General features: G+C 32.8%; 1 protein-coding gene across 1 annotated transcript; it reads left to right on the top strand.

Annotated features, from left to right (window-relative positions):
- Positions 1-207: 207 nt before the first annotated feature.
- Positions 208-22,027, top strand: 7B2 (Secretogranin_V domain-containing protein 7B2). Its single transcript, XM_070644373.1, has 4 exons — positions 208-324; positions 15,909-16,304; positions 16,363-16,670; positions 18,760-22,027. Exons 2-4 carry the CDS (start codon positions 15,959-15,961, stop codon positions 18,838-18,840), a joined length of 735 nt encoding a protein of 244 aa, XP_070500474.1. The 5' UTR covers positions 208-324; positions 15,909-15,958; the 3' UTR covers positions 18,841-22,027.
- The last annotated feature ends 5,397 nt before the right edge of the window (positions 22,028-27,424 follow it).

Genomic DNA, 27,424 nt, shown 5'->3' with positions numbered 1-27,424 from the left:
TCTTCCATTTCCATTCACTTCCTTCACAGTAGAATAATGAATTGTAAACATCATGGCACTCCACACAGTGTTGTTATCACAACTTAATCAATCGTTCCTCTCACTGCTCGTGCGCACATTCCTATCCAACCATTTATTCCAATGACTGAAAAAAAAGAAGTTAATGTCTACGTGCAATGCATAGGAAAAAAATTCAGTCAGTTGATGGAAAATGTTTGGGTGAAAAAGACTCACTTCATTTTTCTTACAACATATTTAACATAAAAATCCATTAAAAATCCTTAAATTAATTGTATTAATTGTGTATAAAGTTATTAAAGCAAGGTAGGTTGACGTGCAATTCCTGAAAATGTGTAGAAAATAGTGCAAAAAAATAAAAATTAATTTTAAGACCAAAAAAAAGAAGAAAAAAAATCCGTAAGGAATAGAAGGTGGATTGGTTGGAAAGATGAGACTTTCTTCTGCTTATAAAGGCACGGGATGGAGAAGAAAAAATAAAAGTTGTGGGCGAGAAGCAAGGAAAAAAAAAAGTTTTTCATTTTCGTTCCACGTCCTTAGAGTTTTATTACTTTTTATGCTCATTCTACGTCCTGTGACTTAATGAAATTATTGCTATTTTTACCCGTCTTCATTGCACATGAAGAACATTAAACTTTACATTTTTATGTCTGTGTGTGGATGTGTGGATGCTTTCACAGCTGTCGTCAACAAGGGGAAAATCGGGAGAAAATTCAGCAGTTCCAATTTGACAATCTTTAGAAATGCTCATTTCATAATTTTTGTTTACTAAATATCCATCCATATTGCTTAAAAGTTCTTCTAGATGAATCTAGTAAGCATAAAATACATTGTGGTTAGGATGATTATCCAACAAGTGTTCATCCTTCAACGGAGTTATTTGAAATTTCTCAAGGGAATGTTGCTCTCATTCTAGTATTTCTAAATTGGCTTCCATCATCATCACTCTAGTCGCGTAGCAAGAGATATTGTTTTTAGGGGATGAGGATGGGGTTTCAAAGGATAATGAATGAAACTTCTTGGTGATATTAATCTTCTGTATCAGTAGAATAGCTCAAGTATGTTAATTGATTCCAAATTCGGAATATTAAGACTGACCAACGTGACTTTGGAATGATTTGGCTTAAATCCGGCACCAAGTCAGAGTCAAGAAGGCTTTAAGCCGTATAGTCAGAGTCACGACGGCTTTAAGCCGTATTTTTGATCAATTAACTGATTGGATTCTCAATCTACGCTCCATGACACATTAGCTTAGGGCTTCTCAAACAGAGGAGTCATCCAAAACCTCAGATGTCACTGTTAATCATCTAGTCAAGTATCCCCTAATGTTTAGAAAATTCTCAATTTCCTCAATAACACAAATCAGTTGATCGATCTAAAATCCGGCAACAGGTCGGCATGACTCTTGTTCCAAGTCAGAGCCATGCCAGTTTGAAGCTGGACTTTAGATCGATCAACCGACTTCGCTTCAAAATCCTGAACTTTTCCTTCCTTTGCTAAGGCGCACGAGGACCAATCGCCGCAAAATCCCAAAAATCCCCTTCAATTTTTACATCCCATCCAGCATTTTTTCCAAAACCTCCACAAATTTTCCGACTACGCCCCTGCTCACTGTCAATATAACCAATTTTCTCTTACTGTCTGCGTAGATAAACTCTAATCCATTTTTTTTTCTTAGTTGTCTATATTTAGCTTTATTACTGACTTTCTATCTATCAATTAGGATGCAACAATTCCTGTTGCTCAAAATTAAATAACTCATACATTGTGTTGAGACAGTATTCAAGCTATGATGAATATCAAATTCATTATCATTGTATGTCATATCTATGTTATCTCTGTTGCAGTAGCAGCCACTGACGTAAGATAATTATACAACTATACTATGTGTTACTTGGTTATGTATGCATGGAGTGATAGGGGGTCATTTGCATGTTACGTGAGGTAGAAGAGGAGGCACGATGGAGATGAGTTTTGTTAAGATTTATATTAAAATTTTTGATTTTGGGAACAAATTGTATTACTAGAAAAAGGGTCAGAAGTGCCTATTTTTGGGATACATCAGAGTCGTAGAACCACAACTTAAAGTCATACTCCTGCTGTCAGTCGTTCCCAGATGAGGTATGACAATTCAAACATTAATTACCCTTATAGACAAAGAGACTACATTAAGGTGCCGTTGTGGTATTTCTGTATCATGAAAGCATGCTATTTGCCTGTTAGGGGTTTGAAATTAAGTATGTTTCACAAAATGTGTTCAATTTATGCCCGATTGGACACAAATAAGTTAAAACTAGCCATCAACTGGACTATAACTTGCCATCAACAGGTTATCTCTCTTTTCTCTTCGCTGGCCGTATAGAACAGTTGTGATCCATGACCTAAATATGTCCCCTTAAACCGGCTCTATCTCTGACTACCGTTTGCCAATTTCTGATTCCAAATGCAATACTATCTCGATCGACAGCTTCTTTATCAACTTATTATAAGGTATTTCAATCCAATTGGGATGTTTTAAATTGCATTATTTGTTGTGGGATAGATGCAGAGGTGAACATACACACAAAACTCCCATCAACCTGGATTGAATTTGACATTCAGCAAAACATTTCAAAATAGACTAAATTTTCAACATCATGAAGCAATTTTACCAAGAAATGCGGGCCGCAGATAAAGCTTGACATTTCAAAAAATTAAATTATTATCATCAACACCTTTCCAATAACCTGACATTTAGCTGACATTTTGTCTTAAAAAATCTCATCTTTCATTGTGCCAAAAAAATTATAATCAAGTGCAACAGGATATCCTCAACATATATCCATGACCCATCCATACACAGCATAAACATTTCATTCAATGTCATTTTCCCATTCACAAAATAAAATAAATTAGGCCACGTAGCATATACAAAATAAAATATTGATATTGCACATTAAAAATCGACGTCATCGCTATCCGCTCACTAGCTATTCTCAATTTTCATTCTCTCGACGACTCGCCTAACTTGGATATACTTTTTCATGTGGATGATAAAGTGTTTATCGATTTTTTTTGGTTCTGCTCACATCCAGAGAGCAAAAAAAAAGAGCTTCCGAGAGAGCTTTTTTTTCCTATGTGACACATTGTTTGGTTGTTGCTGCCATTGCCTGCTGCTTTACATTTACAATTCCTTCTTATTATTTCTCTCTTCTATCATGTTTCAATGGTGGTGGAAGTGAAATTTTCATGAATGAAATTCGAGGAGAAAAAAATTTTTTTTTATGCTTTCAAGGCAACAGGTGTTTTGGAGTTCTTCCTTTTCCTTTATGTTTATAAAAGGTTCTTTACAATATGAATCAACCATCTTTTATTCCTTCCCCATTCACAGAATTTTAAATGAATATTTATCATATTAAATGGAATTAATTGACTTAGAAACTGAGAGGAACCAAAAAAAAAAAAGTTTTTTGTTGGAGTCAATTGAGGAGAAAATTTTTGATGAATTAAGTCTGAACTTTCAGTTGAATGAGAAAATTTTTGGTGCTCATTGAGTCGTGAAGCTCGTTAACATGAATATTATTGATTGAAATTCTAGGAAAACGATTATTTACGGCATTTTGGTATTTACTGTGGACTTTGAGAATTTTGAGTTTCGGGCGATTTTCTGTCGGTATATCCGGATAGAAACAGAGCATCCTAATGAGTATGCTTACAAAATTGAGCATGTTCTCAATAGACCTACAGTTTATAGTGGGATCTATACCACTTGCAAGCTCTGCAGATTTCAAAGACACGAGTACGTTATAGGACCTGATAAAACCCTGCAATGTACCCATTTACAATTTTTATGCGCAAGATTTGTTCAAGAAAATTATCCAGATACTAGTATATCTTTGTATACCCAGCAGAAATGACACATTATGTGCCAAAGACCTTAAAACTCGGAATAAGACCAATCCTCTACCATTCAAGTTACTAATGTCATTTCATTTCTAACTGGGACTGACTCTTAACTAGGATTTTAGGTTGAGTTTGAAACATGATTTGGGATTAAATTGCTGTTTATAAAGCCATATTCAAATAGCACAAGTGGATCGGTACACTTATTGCATAATACTCTTAACCGTTTGGCACATATTGAAATGTTGCCACTACGGTAAAGAGACGGCAGTATACTTAGAACTACTTAGAATCAAAGGGCAGCTGCTTGGCTAAATTTGGTTGTTTTCACCGATTGGGTTAGGATGGGCGGTGAGTCAATCATTTAATAAGTAAGTGACTCCAATTCGGTTAATTAATAAGAAATCCGAATTTAGTTCGACATGACTCTGACTTAGTTCCGGATTTGACTTCAATCCGATACAATGCTAGAGTCTCGCCACCATGGAGCCAAATTTTGGATTCAGTACAGATTTTAGTTCCAAAATGCTCTATTCAGACTAATCCTTATCACAAACACTAAATCACCAACTCCCATTTCCCCAGAATTTCATCATAATCTATTCAAATCCACAAAAATCTCTCTTTATCACATATGACTTACTATAATATCATAAAGAATAACAAAATTCATTCCAATAAATGACAGGAAAATCAATAACATTCGATGACAGAGCAATATGTCGTTCCTAACTCAATATTTCTATTTTCACATCTCTCTTTTTTTTCCATGAATATTTATTTTAATCATCTGCAGGGCTTTTAAACAATACATCCAATGGATGTACTGAAGGTGATCAATCTAAATGTCAATGAAAAGGTCAACAATTATAATAATTAATTAATTAAAATCGCAGCGTCAAGCTTATCTTATCGCTAGTTTAATTAATTTTATTATATGATGTTAGGACATGCTTGATTGGAAGTTCGTTTATCACGTTATTGAACAGAAATAATGACTTGAGATTTTTATTTCCATCCAATATGGAATCGGAATTCGTAGAAACTCAATGGACTTAAATGATGAAGTAACTGCTTGATTTTGATTGATTCAATTATAATTTTCTGAAAGGAAGTAAATTGATTTTGAGGAAAAGTATTGCAATTATTGATGATAATTGATGTAAGTAATTCAGGGCTGGAAATCTGTAGATAAATAGTCAATCTTAGATCTGGATTTGATCTTAATCAAATGTGGATATGGTGATGGTGATGATTATTTAAAATCAGCCACTTCTGCGCCTTGCCGTCAATTGAATATGATCTTCAGATTAGTGTCCTAGATGCATAAATGGAAGTAGGCTCCGTCACGAAGTTTTAAAGGCTCCATCAAACCTCTGTTATTGCCACTGAGAGCGGCCATGGATCAAAGTTGAGCTGAAAAACAAGCAGACTTAACTCGTCTGATCCTGAGTCCCAGTCAACTTCCAGCTCTTCTCATAACTTCCCAAAAAACTTTTCAAATCAATCTAAAAAATAACTTACATCCCAAAGGCATGTAAGTCAATAACTTAATATTTTCGACATTGTTTTTCCATCCAAATTTCAAGGAAAATCCACATTTATTCATGCACAACACATCTCCAGACTTATCTAAAAACAAATTTACCTTAAATTGTGTCTAAAAATATATTTTTGAACACAACATAAAGGAAAGAAAAAAAATTCTCGGAAGTCTCATGACTCAAAATATTATCAAATCTAAGCACATAAACAAATACATTGAGACGTGATTTGAAAAAAAAAAACTTTTTTGTGCCAAGCTTTTTTGGTGTAGGCTTTTGCTTATGAAGGAGAAAGGAGGTGTAGTTAGGGGTAAAAATGAGGTGCACAAATGGGATAGTTACTTACTTACTTGACTGGGGTGCACGAGGACCCATTGCCACGCGTAGGGAATGTCTAAAGACAGCTCTATCATTCAAAACCTTTTTCCTGTTCGGGATATTAAGGACTCTAGCGTCCATTTCAACACATCCAATCTAGGAATTCTTCGGTCGTCCTCGCGACAAATGGGATGATTGATCAAAAATCTGACTCTGACTTGGTACTGGATTTAGTTTGAATCCGGATCTATTATGGGTGTTTCTATTTGGGGTACCTGAACTTGGGATTCCTCTTAAGAACGACCCCATATGAGAGTAAGCATCCCCTCATAAGAGTCACCTTGAGTATTTCCCAACTCCACATCTGACTCTACGTAGGTTTTCTTAAGCATAACTGAAAATAATTCAGCATTTTGTGCTCAAACGAATAGAAATTCTCAAACCGCCTTCATTACTCCAAAAAGCATCAAAAATATCTCAATTTTTTGTTTCACCTTGAATGATTATCTTAATTTTTAATTTAAGCATAAATATGCTCAAATTCATGACTGTGAAAAATATTTTGTAGCTTCCATCATTTGCCTTACTTTACATAATAAATTATTCAAAAATGACATGCAAATCAAATTAAAAAACATTTTCTTCTTTTTTTGTTTTCAATTAAAATTGTTCCAAACTTAATGCTTGAAATATTTTATGCTTGGATGAACATGCGGCAAGTAATTCAATTAAATAATTTAAAAAATAATTCTTCATGTAGATGTAATTTTGTAGAAATTCTTTACAGTTGTATGGATTAAATTGTTGATGTGAATGAATTCAGACAAACATTTTTTTGAGTAAATCTCGTTATGAAGTAATGAATGCAGTTGCTAATGTGGGTAGATTATGAAAGAGAGCATTTTGAGATAATCGCTGAAATTATTTTTTTCGAGAAAATTTCTTGAGAGCTTATGGTATTAAAGGGGAGTAGAATTTAGGATATTAAAGTATGTATATTTATGTGAATTTGCGAGTATGAAAGATGGACTTGAGATGGACATTTGAAGCCAAATAGCTTGGCAAATGATCAGAATTTTATGAACCAAATTGTTGTAAGGACATGAGTTCAATTCCTATCTGAATCTCGAGATTTGATTTTACCAAGGTGTAACCCTCAAATAACCTTGTTGGCCAAATACTCTCGTTTTAGATCAAATAAGAGCTGATTCTGAATTCAAGAACTAGTGAATATATCAGTCTTAACAGTCAGATAATTGCTACATTTTGGACCAATTGTATTAAAGACCTTTTGTCCAAAATCTGTCAGAAAATGGAAGATTCTCTCTGAATTCTTTACAATTTTGATCACAAATTCGGAAGATTTGGAACTGAAAACTTCATTTAGACAGCAAATGACCAAAAAGCATTTCAATGACTATTGTCCTTGAACCCCTAGCTCGACTTGGAATCCCAGCTCGACTTAGAATCCCAGCTTGACTTGGAATCCCAGCTCAACCTGACTTGGTGCCGGATTCGATTTTACTTGGTTTAAATCAGAGCTTGAAGTAGACTGAATTTAAGTCAACTTGAGTCAACTTGTTTCGACTAAAATTGAGTCAACTTAAGTCGACTTCACTCAATTTTAAGCACTAGGTCACCGTGACTCTTATATGAATTTTAGAGCGATTTATCGATTTGTATTAGTCAGATCCGCAGTCAAAAGCCAGATCTAGTCTAATATTCTTGCAAGTTCTCGTTAGACCTTGAAATCGACTAGGATTTTGAGCGGAAAAGTCGACTAGACTCCATAAAAAATTTAAATTCAAGTCGATCTAAATCTCAATCATTGTGATTTCGAAATGGATCTGGTCTTAAATCTTGTGCTACTTTAATTTGGCCTATTTTCCTTACAAGCTCGAAATTTACTCGAAATCTACTCGGATTTTGGATCGGTTTACCAGCTTGTTCTAGTCGAAAATGACTGTATGAACCAAATCCGAATTATTATCCTTACAAATTCTTTTCAAATTCATTCTAAATTGCTATGAAGAATGTGATCTTGACTGTATCAAACGAGCTTAATCAGCTTCCATTCTACCCAATTTGTTCTAAAAATCCAGCTCAAGAATCATCATATCATCTAAATTTCAACAATTTAACCTTCACAAATTTAAATCCTCCGTCATAAAAAAGTATGAAAAATAATCTCAAATTCAGCTATTATTATCTGACACATGATTTCATGCTACAATTGCCATGAAATAATGCAAATATTCTGTTCATAAATAACAATAACATCAACAAGAAAAAGAATCTCAAAACTTTTTTTTTCTCAACATTCCTCACTGCTGTGCATACATCCACAACTGTGTTACAAACTATATTATATTCTGTGTATGTGCGGTTACTCTGTTGAATGAAGCTTGTGCATTGTACTAATGTAGTCTGCATACAGTAATCAACAATTGAATTAGGATTTTACCGTTTTGTGAGATTAAATTCGTAGCCTGTGGCATGCCTCGTCATGGAAACGCTTACTAACGCCAAATGGAATCCACTGGAACATCAACATCGGCAACCAACAACACCACCTTTCCAACTACTCCTACGCAAACACCCTACACGTGTAAACATGAACTATCAAAACAATTATGAGCATAAATCCAACAAAACGCATTTTACGTGTAGTTTAAAGCTCTATACACTTGTTAAACGTGCTGTCTCGGTTCTTGACATCAACAAAGTTATTTTTAGATTTATTGTTTGAAATTTCTTAAGAATTTTGTTATTTATTTATTTTTTATGTATTTCCTTGTTCTGAAGCTTTGATTAAGAGGTTGCCTAAAGGTTATTTGGATATTTGATTTTTTGAGGAAAACAGGTTGTTTAGTCGACCTTATGCATATCAAGTTGAGTCGAGCCGAATTAATTAGAGTCGAGCTAAATCAAGTAGAGTCGAGCGGAATCAAGTAGAGTCGAGCCGAATCAAGTAGAGTCGAGCGGAATCAAGTAGAGTTGAGCCAAATTAAGTACAGTCGAGCTGAATCAAGTAGAGTCGAGCTAAATCAAGTAGAGTTGAGCCAAATTAAGTAGAGTCGAGCTGAATCAAGTAGAGTCGAGCTGAATCAAGTAGAGTTGAGCCGAATCAAGTAGAGTTGAGCCGAATCAATTAAAATCGAGCCGAATCAAGTAGAGTCGAGCCTAATCAAGTAGAGTTGAGCTTAATCAAGTAGAGTCTAGCCGAATCAAGTAAAGTCGAGCCGAATCAAGTAGAGTCGAGCCGAATCAAGTAGAGTCGAGCCGAATCAAGTAGAGATGAGCAGAATCAAGTTGAGATGAGCCACATCAAGTCAAATCGAGTCAATTTTAGTCCAGTCAAGTCAAATGAAGTAATCTTCAAGCATGTCGCCTTCGTGCTCTGCTTCAAATTCTCTCTGTGACTTAAAACAATCAATTATTCAACAGCTTTAAAAGAACGAATAATAAAAAAACAGTCGCAATTCCTTACGACTCTAATAAACATAAATGTCCCATGTAGACATAAAATTTTATTCTTACTTATTATAATATAAATCATGACTATAACGATTTCATAGTTAGAAGGAAGTAAATGAACATAAAATTCTATCTTACAGGCACAATGCTTCATTGAATAATGACATTTGTTGCCATAGTCGACGGAGTTAAATTGCCGTTAAAGGAACAGCAAATAAAAATAGCACAAATTTCTGCGAATGTCTTCAATATTTGAGTGACATATTTTTACCTTCGCGGGGCTGTTTACATATAAAAATAGAAAAATAAGCAAATTGAAGTCAGCATGAATGTATAAATAAAAATAAAATGTTTAAAAATAGTTTCAAGAACTTTATAAATGGATGCGGATGAATAAGATAATTTTTTATGTTGAATCCATTAGTAAATTAGGGGAGGAAGTGGAAATATTTCCCCCAACTGTGACTCAGACATTTTATGGGGCCCTTTTATTGCCAATATTTAGCTATCAATACATGGTAATGATATGCTGTTGATTTTTGGATGCTAAATTTAGATTTTAATTATGGTTTATAGATAAATTGTGTTATGTTATGTGGAAATATGACTAGACAATTTTAGATGATAATGATGATACCATATGAAGGTTTGATTTATCATCTGACACAGCATATCTAATTCGATTAAATTCGAAGCAATTTCTAGTTATTAGTATCAATATCTATTTTATGATAATGATTATATGTATTTGAATACGTGAACCGAATAGCATGAGTTGGATAGTCGATCTAGAATCTCCAGGTTACTCTGGCATGGTACCGAATATGATACTAGATCGGGGTAAATCTGGCATGGTGCCGAATCCGACACCGGACCGTGGTAGCTCTGGCATTGTGCTGAAACTGACACTTGACCGGGGTAACTCTGACACGGTGTCGAATTCGGCACTATTCTGGGGTAACTCCGGCATAATGCCAAATCCAACACCAGGCTGGCGTGACTATGGCATGGTACCGAATCCAACACTAGACCAGGGTAACGCTGGCATGGTGCCGAATCCGACATTAGACTGGGGTAATTCTGGCATGGTGCCGAATCCGACACTAGACCTGGGTTACTTTGGCACGGTACCGAATCTAATACAAGACTGGGGAATTTTGGCGTGGTGCCGAAGTCGTCACTGTTCTGGGGTAACTCAGGTATGGTACTGAATCCGACAACAAGGCGACCTGAACTCGATACCATGCCAGAGTCACACCGACCAGTATGCAGAGTCGACTAATCACAATCTATTCCACTCGGGTTAGTAAGTAAGCAATTCAATCTTAGCAAATAAACTACAAAGTTGCTTCCAACCCCGCATTCTAAGAGCTCTTATAAGCAAATCATCAATCTCACAATTTTAAATCCCCCACAATTTCCGAAATTTATTATCAAAAGAATATCAATTCACTCGTGCTATCGATTACAGCATGAGCTACTTATGTAATGCAATAATTTACAATTCAATTTGCAGAAATATTCGAATTTTCTTTTATAAAACATAAATCAAAGTCATTCGCTCCAATGAGCCAAAAATTACTTATTTCACATTTCAATCGAAATTCTGAATTTGTAGTCTTATTGGAAGTAAGACTCGGAGGTAAAGCAATAAAATCAAAATTAAACGATAAATTTCAGTTCACAGAAGTTGACGTCATTGACTGTGATTCTTATTTCTCATCTTCTCATCTTGCTCTCTCGTTCTTCGTTATTTGATATTTTTGTCTTTAATATTCAAGTCTTAGTCCTTATAATAAAGGAAACCAAACAATTTTTTGTAGACTTGAAGTTTTTTGTTGTTTGAAGACTTAATTTTATGAATATTAAGATTGACTTTTTGTCTGAGATTGTTGCTGGTGTTGGTGCTGGTTTACCAAAAATGGCTGCAAATTGGAATTGGATCTGATCACTTATTATGTTACTAATGAGGGGGAAGAGAAGGGTGAGCTGGCTGGACTTCGGAAATCGGTCTCTATTGGATTTTGATTGGGTTGGACGATTTCCGGTAGTCGATCTCTACTTTAATTTGATTGTACTAGAATGTCGAACACCAAAATGGAGTCAAATCTGATATTTGAACGAATTATCTCTGCAATGGAGTTTTATCAATTTTGGGGGTGAATTGGGGCAAGTCGAAGTCCAAACCCACAACATCATCCTTACTCATTCAAATGTAAACACGAATAAAAAAATTTTGCGAATATTAAAATTAAACAGAAGTAATATCACGACGGCTTTTGCCATCCATGCGAGCGTAAAAAAATCGTTCAAAAATAGGAACAAGCCCTTTTGAGAGAAAGAGAAGCAAAAAAAGCTCATTAGACGCAAGCAAGAAGTAAATGAAAATTGAGACGAAATGGAAAAGTTTGAGAACAAAACTCAAACAGACTTACTCAGCATAAGCGAAAAAAAAAACTTGGTCGATGACGTAAAATGAAAAGCCATTATTGCTGCTTTTTCCGAGAATAATAAAAGCACGTGGGTGTTAAAATAAAGCAATTTTTCATTATTGTTATGGAGATCAATAGATTGATAAAAATCATTTAAATTATGGCATAAAGCTATGGAATAGTTATGATGGTAAGTAAAAGGAACGAGATATCCTTTACATAATCCTTTGGTATGGCTCGAAAACACGAGTTTTAGTGATTATCAGATTATTAATCCTTTTGAAAATGGAAACAAGTTTTAGATTATTTAAAATGATAATTTGTGTTTTTCTTGGATAGGATTTACATGAAAATATTGTTGTGGACATGAAATATCAAGATATTAAGGTTTAAATTACAAGATTTTTAAAGATTCTTCAAAATTTGAGCTACAAATAGCCTCAAAATCATCACCAATCTCAAAAACCTTTAAAACCTTAAAACACATCTCCCAAAATAGACCATTCAGTCACATTTATCTCAAGCATAAAGTTTGCACTCAAAATCTTATTCTACATCCATAGCTACAAGCTTTCATTCCATTAAAATTGTCCATATTTCAACATAAAGTAAAGCTTTTTTTTCATTTGGATTAAACAATAAATAAATTGGATTAAGCATTACGAGAATGGAAGTTCCTGTGACATGCTTGACATTATGTTGAATGAGAATTTATTAGAGCATGGAAATGAAGTAAATTTCAATTATCCTCGATAACGTCAGTTTCTTGTTTCTATGCGTCGTCACTTAATGAGAAAAATTCTTCATTGTGTTGCTTGCTTTTGGGATGTAAAACATAATTTACAGTTATATTGTAGACGATGAGATGAATAGGGATGAGGTTGAGGGTGGAGTGGGTAACCTGTTGAAGGACATGATTTATATTGTTGGAAATATTGAGATTTTATGCAAGATTTGAAGCAAAACTTTAATTTGATGTGGAATTTTGAGTTCAATTCACATGCTGGATCTCACAATTGAGTGTTCTCGATCCACATGGTTCCATTAATGCTGCTATGGATTCTAATAAGCAATTCCTAGCTTAAACAACTCAAAATTTTGCATAAATTCCCAAAAAATTCTCAAAAATTTCAAAAATCCACGCAAAATTCAATTCAATCAAGCCATAACCTGTAAATGACAGCATTCCTCAAAAGAATCATCTCCTGCCATCACCATAATGTGATGAAAGACACCAAAAAAATTAAATTATATTCTTAAAGAACGAAGACATCCTCGTGTAACATCCAACCAATTTTGAACAGCAAATAAAGCCATATTGAAATATGAAACGTTGTTTATATCCTCTTATAGCAGCTCAGGTTTCTGTTAAATGTCAAATTTTTTTCTTCCACTGTTTGTTTTTCATATTTCTATTGTTGATGACATTTTCTGTTGAAATTGAAAAGTAATGAAAAATAAATAAGTTTTCTAAATTGCTTTCTCGTGAGTCGCTTCTTGTTGCTTCTTTGGTTGATGTTAAAGCGAGTGGAACTTTTTTTTTATGAAATATCATGAATTGCTGAGGATGATTTGATGGATGCAGGGGTGGAGGGGAGGGAAGAGCATGAAGTCAACTCGGATATTGTATCGAAAAGTCGACTTGAGTCTAGCTTGAGTCAACTCGATTCCATGCAAAATAGCGACTTGGAGCTCTATGGATGGGAAGTTGGTGTACCTACCCATGCACCATTGGTTTGGTACAAATACCACATTGCCATATTAGATGCATCACTGTATCGTACTAGTGACTTGAAGTCATCGAAAGCTGTCTTTAAATTCCTTCTGCCAATTTCTAATTCCCAGCACTTTTGTATCATTGCTCATAAAGTAACTTCGTCGAAAGCTGTCTTTGGACCATACTGTCTTCCTGTAGAAATCAGCTACTACACCGATTGTCCTACCCCATCAGTCCCTTTATTAATTTTAGAACACTTCTCTTCTCCTCCTGCAGTTTTGTGGCGTAACTTACTTACTAAATCATTCACTTCTCCAGCTCCCATCAAACACCGTTACATAAAAACTAAACGTTATTACAAAAGGCCTTCCATCTGACTCTACTTCGCTGGCCATACAAATCAATTATGATCCATGACCTCCCTCAGATACCGCCTAAATCTAGCTTTATCGCTGGCTACCGTTTCCCAATTTCTCAATTTCTGATCCCAAAACCCAAAACCCCTCAAAATCCAAAAATTTGATTATTGTCAAAAAGATATATCCACAAATTAATTGCTAATGCTAACGGAACTGTGGGTATGATGTTTGACAGTTCCAAAATTGAATCTGTTTATCAAACCCTCAAATTTGTAATCTCGTCTGATCTTTTTTTCCTCAGATTTTATCCTCCTCCCTTCCTTCCTCATTTTCAATCTCCTTCCTTTCAATTTATCTCTTCGCATTTCACTAATGGATTTTTCAAAAAAGAAATTGTCAAACTTTAAAAATTACTGGAAAAAGTTGGAGCTTTAAAGGAGGATTGACAATGAGAAGCTTTAACACATTTCGATGAATTTTGTGAATGAGAATTTTTTTGTCGCCCGAAAACCATTGAAAATGTAATCATCCAATCCTACAAAACATGAAAAAAATATTCATTCTTAAAAAAATAACAGAAAATAGAACATTTTGTGCGAAAAACTTTCCACAACCCACACTCAGGAGCTCCAAACACGCTGCTGTATTTTTTCTTCGTGTGCGCATTGTTGTAACATAAATGTGCTGTTAGGTTCATCTAGAACAGATAATTTAATGCATGAATGAATGTGTTCTTGGCAACCTTATTGCATGAGTGAGTGACGGATGTAGGACTGCATATCCAATCAGTAATAATTTTTTTTTTGTTTGGGATATAGAAAAAAAATTGTATTTTTAGGACATTTTGGGTGATTTTTTTTGAAGCTGTTAAATGTGAAGTAAGGCGATGACTTATCATAAAATTTAATTGAAGCGATGATTTATCATAAAGATTAATAAAAAGCAACGACTTAAGCTGATAGCGACGATTCATTTGAAATAAATCTAGCTTAACATGATAAAACGATTTGAAACTTTATGTAAATCAATGAATTATTTTAAACTTGACGTGAAGCAGTGACTCATTTAAAGTTTCATGTCAAGCAACCACTTAAGGATAGTTTTGAGTGAAGCAACGACAAAGCTTCAAATATGCTCTATGTAAATCAACGACTTATTAAAGCCCTGTGTAAAGCAACGACTTATTAAAGTTCTCATGAAAATCAACAACTTACTTAAAGTTTCACGTAACGAAATGACTAATTTAAAGCTTCGCGTGAAGAAACGACTTGTCTAAAATTTCATAAAAATCTACGACTTATAGTTCTATTAATTCACGTAAAGCAATAACTTAAGTACAGTTTAGAGAGGAATCAACGACTTATTTAAAGCTTCTCGTTAAGCACCAACTTATTTAAAGCTTCATATGAAGCATTGAATTATTTAAATTTTCATAAACGTCGACGACTTGAAATTCTTAAAGTTTGCCTGAAACTGATAACTTAAGAATAGTTTTGCATTAAGCAACGCCTTAGTTGAAGCTTTATGAAAAGCAACAAGTCATTTAAAGCTTCACGTGGAGGGACAGCATTTTTAAAGCTTCACTTTAAGAAATGATTTGTTTAAGAATTCACCTGAAGCATTGAGTTATTTGAAGTTTTATGAAAAGCAACAACCTACTTAAAAGTTGAATGTGAAACAACGACTTATTTAAATCTTCGTGTAAAGCAATGACTTAATTGAAACTTCATGTAAAGCAACGATTCACTTGAAATTGCATGTAAAGCGACGACTTAAGTATAGTTTTTAATATGACTAAGTTAAAGTTTCGCGTGAAGTAGCGAGTTATCTAATGCTTCATGATAAGTATTAAAGCTTCGTGCGAAGCAACGACTAATTTAAAGTTGCAAGTAAAGCAGCGATTTATTTGAGGCTTAATACTAAGCAACGACTTAATTAAAGCTTCGATTAAAATCGACAGCTTACTTCAAAATTCAAGTGATAATATGAATCCACATCCATAGTTTCACTGATCCTCGTAAGAAAGTGAAAATCTCAAAGGTTACAGTCATGAGAAATTTGGTCTTATTTATCATCATAATCAATCGCATCAAATATCTCTTAATAAAAATAATGGCATTAATAAATTACCTCTGTCTGCATTTCATTCTCTCTATTTTAGGATACACAGCACAAAACAAAAAGAGACGTGAAGAATCTAAAAAATAAATCATGGCGTGTCTTTTAAAAATAGCTTTCCTTATAGCAACTGTATTGAGTGCTGGTTATGCTTATTATTCTGATATGAAGGATACATACATACCAGATGATATCCTACGTGACTTAATAGACTCATTCGCTGAGGAAGCATCAGATGAATATGACGATAATTTATTTGGAAAACTTCCACCTTCCCTTGGCTTTTTGGCACGAGCACAAAAGGATCAGACTGAACGTATGATGGATTACGATTCAATCTTGGAACGTACAAATCCACATCCATCGTTGAGAGATGAAGAACATACTCAACATTCCTCATTGTGGGGATATCAATTCATGACTGGTGGTGGTGGTGAAGGTGAATGTCAAATTTGGCAATTTTAAAGCCTTAAACTTACTTTATTCTATCTTATTAGGCCCAAACATCGTCAAGCCACAAGTCAAGACCGACGCAACATTACCAGCTTATTGTAATCCACCAAATCCATGCCCAGTTGGATATACCGAAGAACAAGGATGCACAAATGATTTTGAAAATACCGCAAGTTTCTCACGTGAATATCAGTCAGCACAGGAGTGTATGTGTGATACCGAACATATGTTTGAATGTCCAGCAGTTAATCAGCAACAGGTTAATACACAGCAAAGAAATTTAGGCGATTATTTCCGGCAATTTCCTCAGGAACATAAGAATATGGTCGCTAAGAAATTCTGGGTTAAGAAGGTGAGTTAAAAAATTAAAAATTTGAATTTCGAAAGTTAAATTTGAATTTCGAAAGTTAAATTTAGATTTTGAAAGTTAAATTAGAATTTTGAAAGTTAAATTTGAATTTTTCGAAGCCTAAAATTGAATTTCGAATGTTAAATTTGAATTTTGAAACTTAAATTTGAATTTCGAAGGTTAATTATGAATTTCGAAAGTTAAATTTTAATATCGAAAGTTGAATTTCAAAAGTTAAATTTGAATTTCGAATGTAAAAAGTTGAATTTCGAAAGTTAAATTTGAATTTCGAATGTAAAATTGAATTTTGAAAGTTAAATTTGAATTTCGAATGTTAAATTTGAATTTTGAATCTTAAATTTGAATTTCGAATGTTAAATTTCAATATCGAAAGTTAAATTTGAATTTCAAAAGTTAAATTTGAATTTGAAAAGTTAAATTTGAATTTCGAAAGTTAAATTTGAATTTCGAAAGTTAAATTTGAATTTCGAAAGTTAAATTTGAATTTGAAAAGTTAAATTTGAATTTCAAAATTAACATTACAATTCAAAATTAATTAAATTTCCTCGAATTCGAAGAATAATTAAATTTCATAATGATTACAACATTACAGTTCAAGAAACTCATTGCTTAATTTTCCACAAAACTTCAAAATAGCAAACAAGTTTGAAAAGTAAATAAAACTTCACAATAACCTTTAAATTTGTTCCAAGTTCTTCTTATCAATCACAAAATTTTGTATCTGATATCTCTCTTAAGTATCATCGCCTACTGATTTTTTTCCCATGAATTCCTCCAATCCATATCGAGACATAAAAAGGAGCCAAAAAACTCAATTTCAAGCTTTTTAAGATTTCATAAATTTTAATGTCTAAAATAATAAGATCGTTGCCCCTAGAATTATATGCAGCCCACATACCAGCAGCAGAAATGTGTGGCTGAAAGCTATGCATGCTTAACAATTTTATGGAATATTTCCATGACATGCTTATGCAAACAGACGGAAAATATTTTAGAATTTAAGCTTTGTGGATTTGTTTTACAATTTATTGAGAATCGTTGAATGGATGTGACTCGTGTAGTACTTAAGGTAGAGCTTGAAGCATACTGCTTATTCAGGGAAGAAGCAACAAAAGTAGCCCAGAAGGTACATGACGTAGAAATGGACCAAAATCCGATCCTAGGCTGACTGATCTAGTCTGAATCCGGATTTTATCTAATCTGGACTGAAGACAGAGTCACACTGGCCTAGAGCTGGATTCATGCCCATTTTTACGTCAGTAGCTTTTCAAATAGCTTAAATAGCACAAATTGATTAATATATCAAAAAAGTGGCATCAGATTGGTGTGACTCTGGTTTGGTGCCGAATATCAATTCAGAGTTTGACTAAGTCAGAGTCAAGCTGGCCTGGGACTTGTTTTTGATCTGCATTATTGCATTATTGATGATTTGCATTATTTAGACAGGTACCAAGGTGCACTTCTTATAACATTTCGTGGCTTAACATTGGTTAACGAGGGTTGGCTCGCCAATACTCAAGCTCAAACTTAACCTGCTCCGTTAGTACCGCACCGCTTAAACGAATTGGCATAGCCAGGGATGCATCACGGGGAGGTACTTGGGTAGGATAGGGTAGGAAATAGGTACTTGGGTAGCATTATGCTTTCTCGAAATCCCGGTCCCGATAAATTTTCGGGATCGGGATCGGGATTGAAATTTTCGGGATTTCCCGGCGTCACTATCCTTTGCAGTCCCACCAAGGTGCACTGGTCTTTCATTAATATCCTAAAATTAGAGTTCAGCAATGGACCACAGGACTGTGTTACTTGCATTTTTAGATGTGAATGCCTGCAGATTTCGGCTGTACCTTATAGTTTGTCTATGAATGTAGGTCTTGGCTACATATCCGCAATTTTTAGGGACGAATTCTACCTTAAGCAGGCAATCTTAAAGCTTCAAATTGTAAAGCTATTCCTAAAATCCACAAAAAAATTCTCAGAACTCCCCAAAAAGGATCCTCAATTTACCTCATTATTCAATCACACAATCACAATTCTAATCCAATTTTTATTCTCTTTTGTTCCTTTAAAGTCATCAAAGCCAGCCACAAATCCATACTTGGAAGGACCAAAATTACCAATTGCCGCAAAGAAAGGATACAATGTGAATTAAAGCAGCTGAATACAAAAGGAAGTAACTGAAAAAAATAATTTCAATTAAACAGAACTGGAACTACTGGTAACGACTACTTGGCTACCGTTTCAACTGTGTCAATTATCCAAAAGAATATGGCACAAAACAAACAGAACAAAAAATGGACAATGGGGGTAAAAAATTTAAATTTTTTTAAAAAATAATCATTAACATTTTAAGCTGAAAAATTTAACGGAAACAATCACAAAAAAAGGAAGTAAATATTTTTACTGTATATCCAATTTTCAATTGGACGAAGATGAAAATTTTTATTAAAAAATGATGGAAAAAAATTGAAAATTTATTTAAAAGTAGAAAAATGTTTATTTTTCGTATTTATATCAAAAAAAAGGACAGACAGACACTGTATAAGGATGGTGTGTGTATTGCTAACTGTAAAATTTAAATATTTAGAAGAAATAATTCTTAATTTTATGTCAAAAAAGAAAAATATGTGTGCATGTAATCAGTTATATATGTGCTTACTAAACGTGATGTGTATAGTCTTCACAGCCACATTCGGAACTATATGAAAAAATGATCCAATCAAACAGCCGGGTCGGATCCGTGAAGAAAATTTGATCAAACTTTTGAATTTTTTTTGACTTTTTTTTTATTTTGGACAGCATCAAAAGGAAGGAAAACTGCATTTTTTTGGGAAAGTGTCGAAAAATTCTTCGGAAAAAATCCAAACGAAAAATTTTAACATCTGAAAAAAAAATTAACATCCGTTGTCTTTATTATGCCATGCCAGTTGGATTTCTTCCTCGAACGGTTTACGACGATGATTCATATCCAACAATTTAAGCCTTTTTATTCCTTTTGGATCCTCAAAAAGAAAGAAAAGTTCAAAAAAGCTATAATTTCAAATTTAATTTAAATCCACAGCACATGATGGACTCGATAATTCCTGAAAGCATCAAAAGTCAGAAACTTGACAACTGAGCCGATTAAAAACTTTTTTTGATTCAATTCCAAGTCACCTGATATACAAAAAGTAATAAAAAAAGTTTAAAATGCTCAACTTTTGATGGCTTTTTTTTGAGGAATTTTCACAATTGGATATCCTTCCAAATAATTTCATGTGATGTGGAACTTTTAAAAGATTTTTATTTTTTAATTTTTAAAAAATAATTAAAGGAAATGAAAAAGTTTTAAGCATTTAAAAAAAATTAAAATACAAAAAATATATAAATATTACTAATGAGGCATTTATTTTACTAATCCACATATGAATCCCAAAATAATAACAAAAAAAAAGTCACTTTAATAAAAAATATTAAAATATTTTAACAATTTCAATTTTTGGGGAATATTTTGAACAGATTATGGAAACAAAATATATAATCTTAAGGAATAAGAAATAATAATTAAATATGATAATAATATTAAATGCTGAATGTGACTAAATATTGATTTTAAACGGAACTATAAGATAATTGTGAAGAAAATTGATTTTGGAGAGTGGGGAATGGGTGGGGTTAGGGTGATTCGGGATGGATATTTTGAGTTTTGATTTTGAATATTTTTTATTATTTTTGTTATTTTCAATTTATTTGTAATTTTTAAAATTGAAATTTTAAAATTCAAATCTTTAAAATTGAAAATTTCAAATTCAAAACTTAAAAAAAAATTTGAAGTTGAAATTTTTAAAATTGAAATGTTCAAATTTGAACTTTTTAAATTTGAATTTTTCTAATTTGAAACTTTTTAAATTGAAATTTTAAAATTCAAATCTTTAAAATTGAAACTTTTAAAACTCAAATCTTTAAAATTGAAAATTTTAAAATTCAAATCTTTAAAATTCAAATCTTTAAAATTGAATTTCTTAAAAATATAATTTTTAAAATTCATATTTTTTTTAAATTTAAGATATTTTGTCCAAAAATAGATTTGACTTTGAATTTTTAAGAGAATTTTTTGAAAATTATTCAAAATTCTCTTAATTTTTAATTAATTTAAATTATTTTTTAAAATTAATTAAACAATTTTGAAAATAATTATTCATAATTAGACCCCAAAATTTCATAATTTTAAATAAATTTCAATATAATTTTCCAAATTTTTCAATCAACATAACCTCAAAATGAATATCAACATAACCTCAAAAATCCAAATTCCCCCACCCACCCTCATCAAACCCAATCCCCATCTCCAAAAAAACTGAAATCAAGAGGTGGAGTAAAAATTTATAAATAAATCAATAAAAAAGAGACAAAAATTTATCATTGACTAATTGGCACAAAACAAACAAAAAACTTACTTAATTTCTCATTGCACAATCATTTATGTATTATTTTTTCATGCACATAAAAGGTTCGAATCTCGAACTACAATTTGCACACTCAAAGAAAAAATTTAAAAAAATCAACAAAAAAAAAAGTTAAAAAAAATATTTAAGACAATACTATAATTAATAAAAAATTATAAACATAACCTCAATGCAACTGAAGCACACCCTACAACGTGTGTGTTGGCGATGCACAAGCCCCTCGGCAGTGCACAGCCTGAAATTTACTTTTTCATACTTTTAATTATTCACGCCTGTTTCCGCGTGGAAGTTTTCCAGAAAACAAAAAAATTTATATCTTTATGTCAAAAAATATACAAAAAAAAAAAATTATATAAATAATATTTAAAAATAATTGAATCAAATTCTTATGTATTATTGATGAGAAGTCAAATGAAGTAAGTTTATTGTATCCCGATTAAGAATCAACAAACTATTTTTGTAAAAAATTGCTAAACACATCACACACCTTATATAAATTATAATAATAATAATAATAATAACAATTATTAAAAGTCACTTAATATGAGAGAAGTTTGTGGTAACCACGTGGACACACATTTGCAGTGACCGCGTGGAAGTTCAAAATCAACATCCATTTTTGAATCAATGTTTAAATCTATTTAAATATCATCATTATTGACATAAAAAAAATTATTTAAATTTGCAACAACAACAAAGAATTTTTTTTTTTCAAAAATGCCAGAAAAAAATTTTTAAAATAGCAAAAAAAAAGAAACAAGAAAAAAAAAAAGATTTGAGAGAGAAATCCAATAAAAAATAAGAAGGGACGATTATAATCAAAAAGAAACCTTCAAAATTAAGAGGTATATTAAATATATGCATAATCCTGTCGTGTCTGAAGCATAACAAAAATACTTTTGTCGATGAATGTTTTTTCAGTTTATTTTTTTCATTTCTTTTCACTCTCTTTCTCCTTCATCATACTTCATACTTACTTCTCTTGCTGACTCCTTATTTTTATATTTTGGTTGTCGATTTCATTCATTAAAATTTTTTTGGTTTTTTTAAAGGAAATTTTAATTTTTTTTTTTGGTCTTTTTTTGCTGCATTTTTGATATTTTTTTTAATTTTTTTAGTTCCTTTAGCGCATTTTTAGGTTTTAAGGAATTTTAATATGGGTCATCCAATTTGAATGTCGAAGAAATTCGAACTATTCGAACTCAACTTATTTTAAAATAAAAATTTACGTTACGAAGAAAAGTATGAGTAACGGTCAAAAAAAATTTGAATTTTATCGAAAAAAATATTTTTTTTGAAAAAAATTAACAGTCGTTTTTGAGAAAGCCACACTCTGGGACGAACTAAAAGGCAGAATTGAAAACTGCAAGATTGCAGACAAAAGACGCAAGCTTGAGTCCTTGAACTATCTGTAAGGCACAGAAAAAAAAAACCTTTTAGCTATTCAGATCTTTAAGATCCAGAGCTGCGCTAGGGCGGCTAATGATTGTTTAACGAGTGAGGGTGCGCCAGTTCACTGCACTCAATAGACCTACATCTAGACCTTATAATGGGATCAGAACCACTCATTTGATGACATTACTGCCTGTAGCCTTCAAAGTTAGGCTGTGAGCCGCGTTTCTACTACATATGATTCGAAAAAGGACATGTGAAAAATTTCCCATGCCGAGTCTCGAACCCATGATCACTAGATCGGTGTTGCAATAATTATGTACCGAATTACTAAACCATTCCGCCACCGAGTCACTTCGACTCACACTGTGAGGCACAGTCAAATGCTTATTTCAATGTCCAGATCGACTGAATATCGATCAACAGCAATCATACCCGAAACATTCAGCTGTATTTAGCAAAATTTGTAATCATCTGTTCCTTTACATTTCTTCTTAACAATTTTTCTTGCAATTTTCCAACAGAAATTCCAAAAGGCTTCAATTTATTTATAAGTATTGCTTAATAGACTCCTTTTTTACATCATAAAAATGAAATTACATAAGAAGTCTAAGATTACCAAATATTTAAGGTGTGACTGACTTTTAAAATCACTAGGAAAATTTATTTTTATCCCATAAAAAGTCTCATCTGAACTTTAATTAGTTCAACAGAAGTTCCTGTTTTATTTTTTTTTTTGCTGTATGGGTGTTAGTAGTCATGACAAAAAATTTTTGTATTTCTATCAACGTAATCGTATGGCAATCAACGTAAACCTTGGTGATGATATAATGAGAAGGAAATGAAAGGTCAATTAATTAATCCTGGTTAAATAATACTTTAAGGAAAAAATATCTTAAAATATCTCATCTGGTGAGATACAGTCGCTGGGAGCATTGCTATGGAACCAAGCGATGCAAATGAAAAAAGCTTTGAAATGAGGCGTTTGTCGAGCTACACATCATGATGATGACTTTTTAAATGCATTTTTCATGACTTCTTGACATTTTCATGTGTTTCTCGGGTTCTAAGCATCCATCAAGGATAGATTTCATCACTATTAAGTGGAATTCGCCTCTATTTGACGACCATATGGATTCCACATCGAGATAGCGTAGGTTATGCGATAATAACTCTATAATTGGCAGATTCTTTTCTATTTTGTCAAGAATTCCAAATTATGCAATTTTTGTGAACATCACACGCGTGGCTAAGGACGAAAATGTTGATCATCCTACTCATTTTTTCAATTTTAAATGACCTAAATTTATATATTTTTGTCAAAAATTGCTAGAAATTTTAGAATTCTAGAATGATGATTTCTTCGGAAGCGACCTTAATGGGAGTTGAATTCTACAAATATTCCAAATGAAGCTTCTTATGAAGTATTTTGTGTAACAAATTTACATCATTTTTACTGGAATTTACACATGTTTTAATGACAGTATTATGTCATATTATGCTCCATATTCTATGGAAATCCTTGAAATTTGTCATTGAGTAAAAGAACCAGCGATATTAAGCTATAATTAATTTTCCGGGGATGAGTTTTAATTTATTTTCAAATAAATAAATTTATTTGATTTTAATTAAGGTATTTTAATGTCAACAAGATAGATCGTGGGTTGTCAAAAGGAAGTGACTTCTGTTAAGTAATTGAAAAATATCAATGAAATTTCTTTGACGTTTTTAGATTTTCAAAAAAAAACTATTAGGGGTGAATTCAGGGGACATGAGCGTATCCAGAGTGCCATTGGACTTAATATGGTATATGACTAATAATAGAGCAAGATTCAAGATTTTTGGCTACTAATTGGGAACGTCAAATCCTCCAAAAACGATCAGCACCCTGTAGGGGGGGGTTATCCAATTAAAATTCTTCAATATGCTATTCAAAAAAATCCTTAATTTTTACGATTTTTTTCAACTAATACTGAAAATTCCGGCAACGTCCCAGTTTAGCATAATAAGAAGCTTCCACAAAAATGTTACAAAACTGCAGCATTTTGACATTCATTTTATGAATCCATAATGCAATAATTATGCAAATATGAGACTAATGTGCAACCTGTCACAACAATTTGATGACAACTCTATTCAAATAGTGACAAAGATCCAATAAAGCAGCTGTCATATAGATTTATTCATGGCTCCCTAAATGAGATCTATGTGAGGTCATGTATCACAATTGATCTGTATAGTCAATCAATCTACAGAGATATAAATCATAAATCTCAAAAACATAATCCTTTTGATCTCAACTTGACAAAAAATGTCGTTCAATATTTATGATGTCATGTCTACTTAATCAATAAATAACTCAAGATATAACAAGAGAAATTGTGTCACACGTGGACAATGACTTAAAAAAGAGAATTGACGACTTTCTGCGTCAGCCAATTAAATTAAAATTCCTGAAATTCCTTCACTGAAATGCGCTAAAAAATCATCAATTTTTATTAGCCACAAAAAAAATTTAAATCATTTTTTCACTTCCCCGCCAATTCCTTAAATTGATTAATTTATGTCATTTTCAGATTCATTTTTCAGGCTGTAAATGTCTTCACTTTAAATAACATGCCACTGAAATCATCCCAAAACATCCGACACATGTTTAACACACACAGGCAGACTCTCTGTTTTTATTGCTTTAATGTCTCATCGACTTGATTCCTCTTCTCATCGAATCTTGAATGGTGATTTATGGCTTGTTCGTTAAGTCGAAAAGAAAAAAATCTTTATTGAATTGTTTACAGAGTAATTTCAAGTGTCAATCATAATACTGTCGCCGCAATGACTTTATCTCTTTCTTTTTTCCCAACATTTCGTCGTCACATTTCTCATTCTTATTGCTCATGTTATATTGTCACCGAGGCCTCAATATTATTGTGTACGATGACTTAATTCAATTATTATTTCCAGTTCTTTTTTTTTTTTTTGTTGCCGTCTTATCAGTTTTGATGTAGACAGTCCATCAGTGTGTTTCTTTTATTTCCATATTGAGAATCCGATTTTTTTTTCTTTCTTCTGTTGCTTCTCAGCATCATCATGAGAAATGAAATGAAATGTACCTCAAAAATGATATAACCGTAAGGAATTGTAGTAGGGATTTAAAGGTGGAATGTTATGCCGGTAGGTATGAGAATTGTTATTTTCAGATTTATTTATTGCAAAATTTTTACGGAAGTGACCAAGAAATCAAAATTTTTAAAGTTAATCGTAGCAAAACTCAGATAGAACCTCTCACTTTGATCGGTGCTTCTTCGTTAATCATTCAGGAATCCGATCTAAAGAAGCTGTGAATCCAACATAGTGACTTACTATGCTTAGATCAATATGATCCATGGACTCCCTCAAATGCCGCCTGAAAATGTTCTAATCACTGGCTTCTGCTTGCCAATTTCTATTACCAAATGGAATCTGACATGGTGTTGGGTTTAAAACGTACCATGTCAATATTAAGCCTGTATGAGACCGGATTTCTGATCGATTACTTGAGAAACACAAATTGGGGTTAAGGGTAAGTCTGAGATCGGTGCAGAATTTTGCTATTCGAGTTTTATTGACATGGAACCTTGAGCATTTATTCGGTGATTGGCAAGCGATAGTCATCAATAGAGCTAGTTTTAGGTGACATCTATGAGAAGCCATGGATCATAATTGATCTTTATCTTAAGTAAGTAAGTAATGCTGTTGTTGGTACACTAGTGGTAGATAGTAATAGAACCAGCCACTATGCGGCATAGCTACTACAGTATACATTAGGTCTCATGACGGGTTTGGTACAATCCAAAATAAAGTAAATTAGCTAATCATAATCAAAATCCTCAAAATTTATCAGAACTAAGAAGTAGAAACCTAAACTATTACCGACCAAATCTCGGGTCTCAGCATCGGGAACCGTTCCTTCAGATCCCCTATTCCCCTAAGGGAGGTGAATTTGTGGAACAAAATAAATTAATACGTGAAGCACATCTTTGCATGATCTGCATAATGGTCAGTAAACGTAAGTAAAAAAAAAAATCAAAAAGAAATTCATGCACAACTGTGTGGAGGCACGAATGTAGGAAGATGGAAAGGAGAGAGGAGAACAACAAAAAAAAAATGAATAATAAGAACAAGAAGGAAGAAGAAGAAAAGATAGAAGAAGAGAATATATATATCTTGGCCTTGGCGCCACATCTTAAAAAACAGCCGAATAGAAATTATTCACATCTGTTCTTCATTCTTCTCTGGATATGAAGCGACGGTTCTTTGGACTTCTTCTCATCTCTCCTTTTTGTAACGTAATTTAACGCAATGAACAATTGTTGAGAATGTTTATTGTCAGACGTACTTTTGTGCTACGTTAATTAATTAGTTGTATGATGAGACACAGTTTATTTCTGCGGAGATTCCAATGATTGTATAGTATTGTATTTCCATGCTGATTTGCATAATTATCATTATTTTCATGGAAATTTTTTGCTTTTGCTTTGCTTTGCTTTGCTTTGAATGATGTCTGCAAAAATAATTAGGATATATTTTTGGAGTCTTTTGATTTTTGCATCTGCTTGAATGAAAATTATGACTGATTGTGGAGCAGGTACACGTGTGGAGACTACTAAGGAGCTGTTCATTTCTCTACGTTCAAGGAGGAAAGGTTCGTTGTTCTGTAATTTAATTAATAAATCAGGCTCCTAAATCCTTACTCACTTCGCTGGCAGATTGGCTGTGATCCAAGTCCTCTCTCAGTTGATGTCTAAAACTGCATCCAAAATGACACAAGAAATTGAGGAAATTCTCTTGTTGAGTGGGAGTTTTGACTCCTGTAATACAGAGTTGCAAAACAGGGACCTGTGACAGGCAAAAACCGTACAA

Source organism: Chironomus tepperi, unplaced genomic scaffold (genome assembly GCF_022539635.2).
Source record: "Chironomus tepperi strain 1889 unplaced genomic scaffold, CSIRO-AGI_Ctep_v1 contig_337, whole genome shotgun sequence".
In the NCBI taxonomy this organism is placed as follows: domain Eukaryota; kingdom Metazoa; phylum Arthropoda; class Insecta; order Diptera; family Chironomidae; genus Chironomus; species Chironomus tepperi.
Note: the sequence above shows the minus strand (reverse complement) of the source record. Positions and strands in the feature narration are given on the sequence as shown.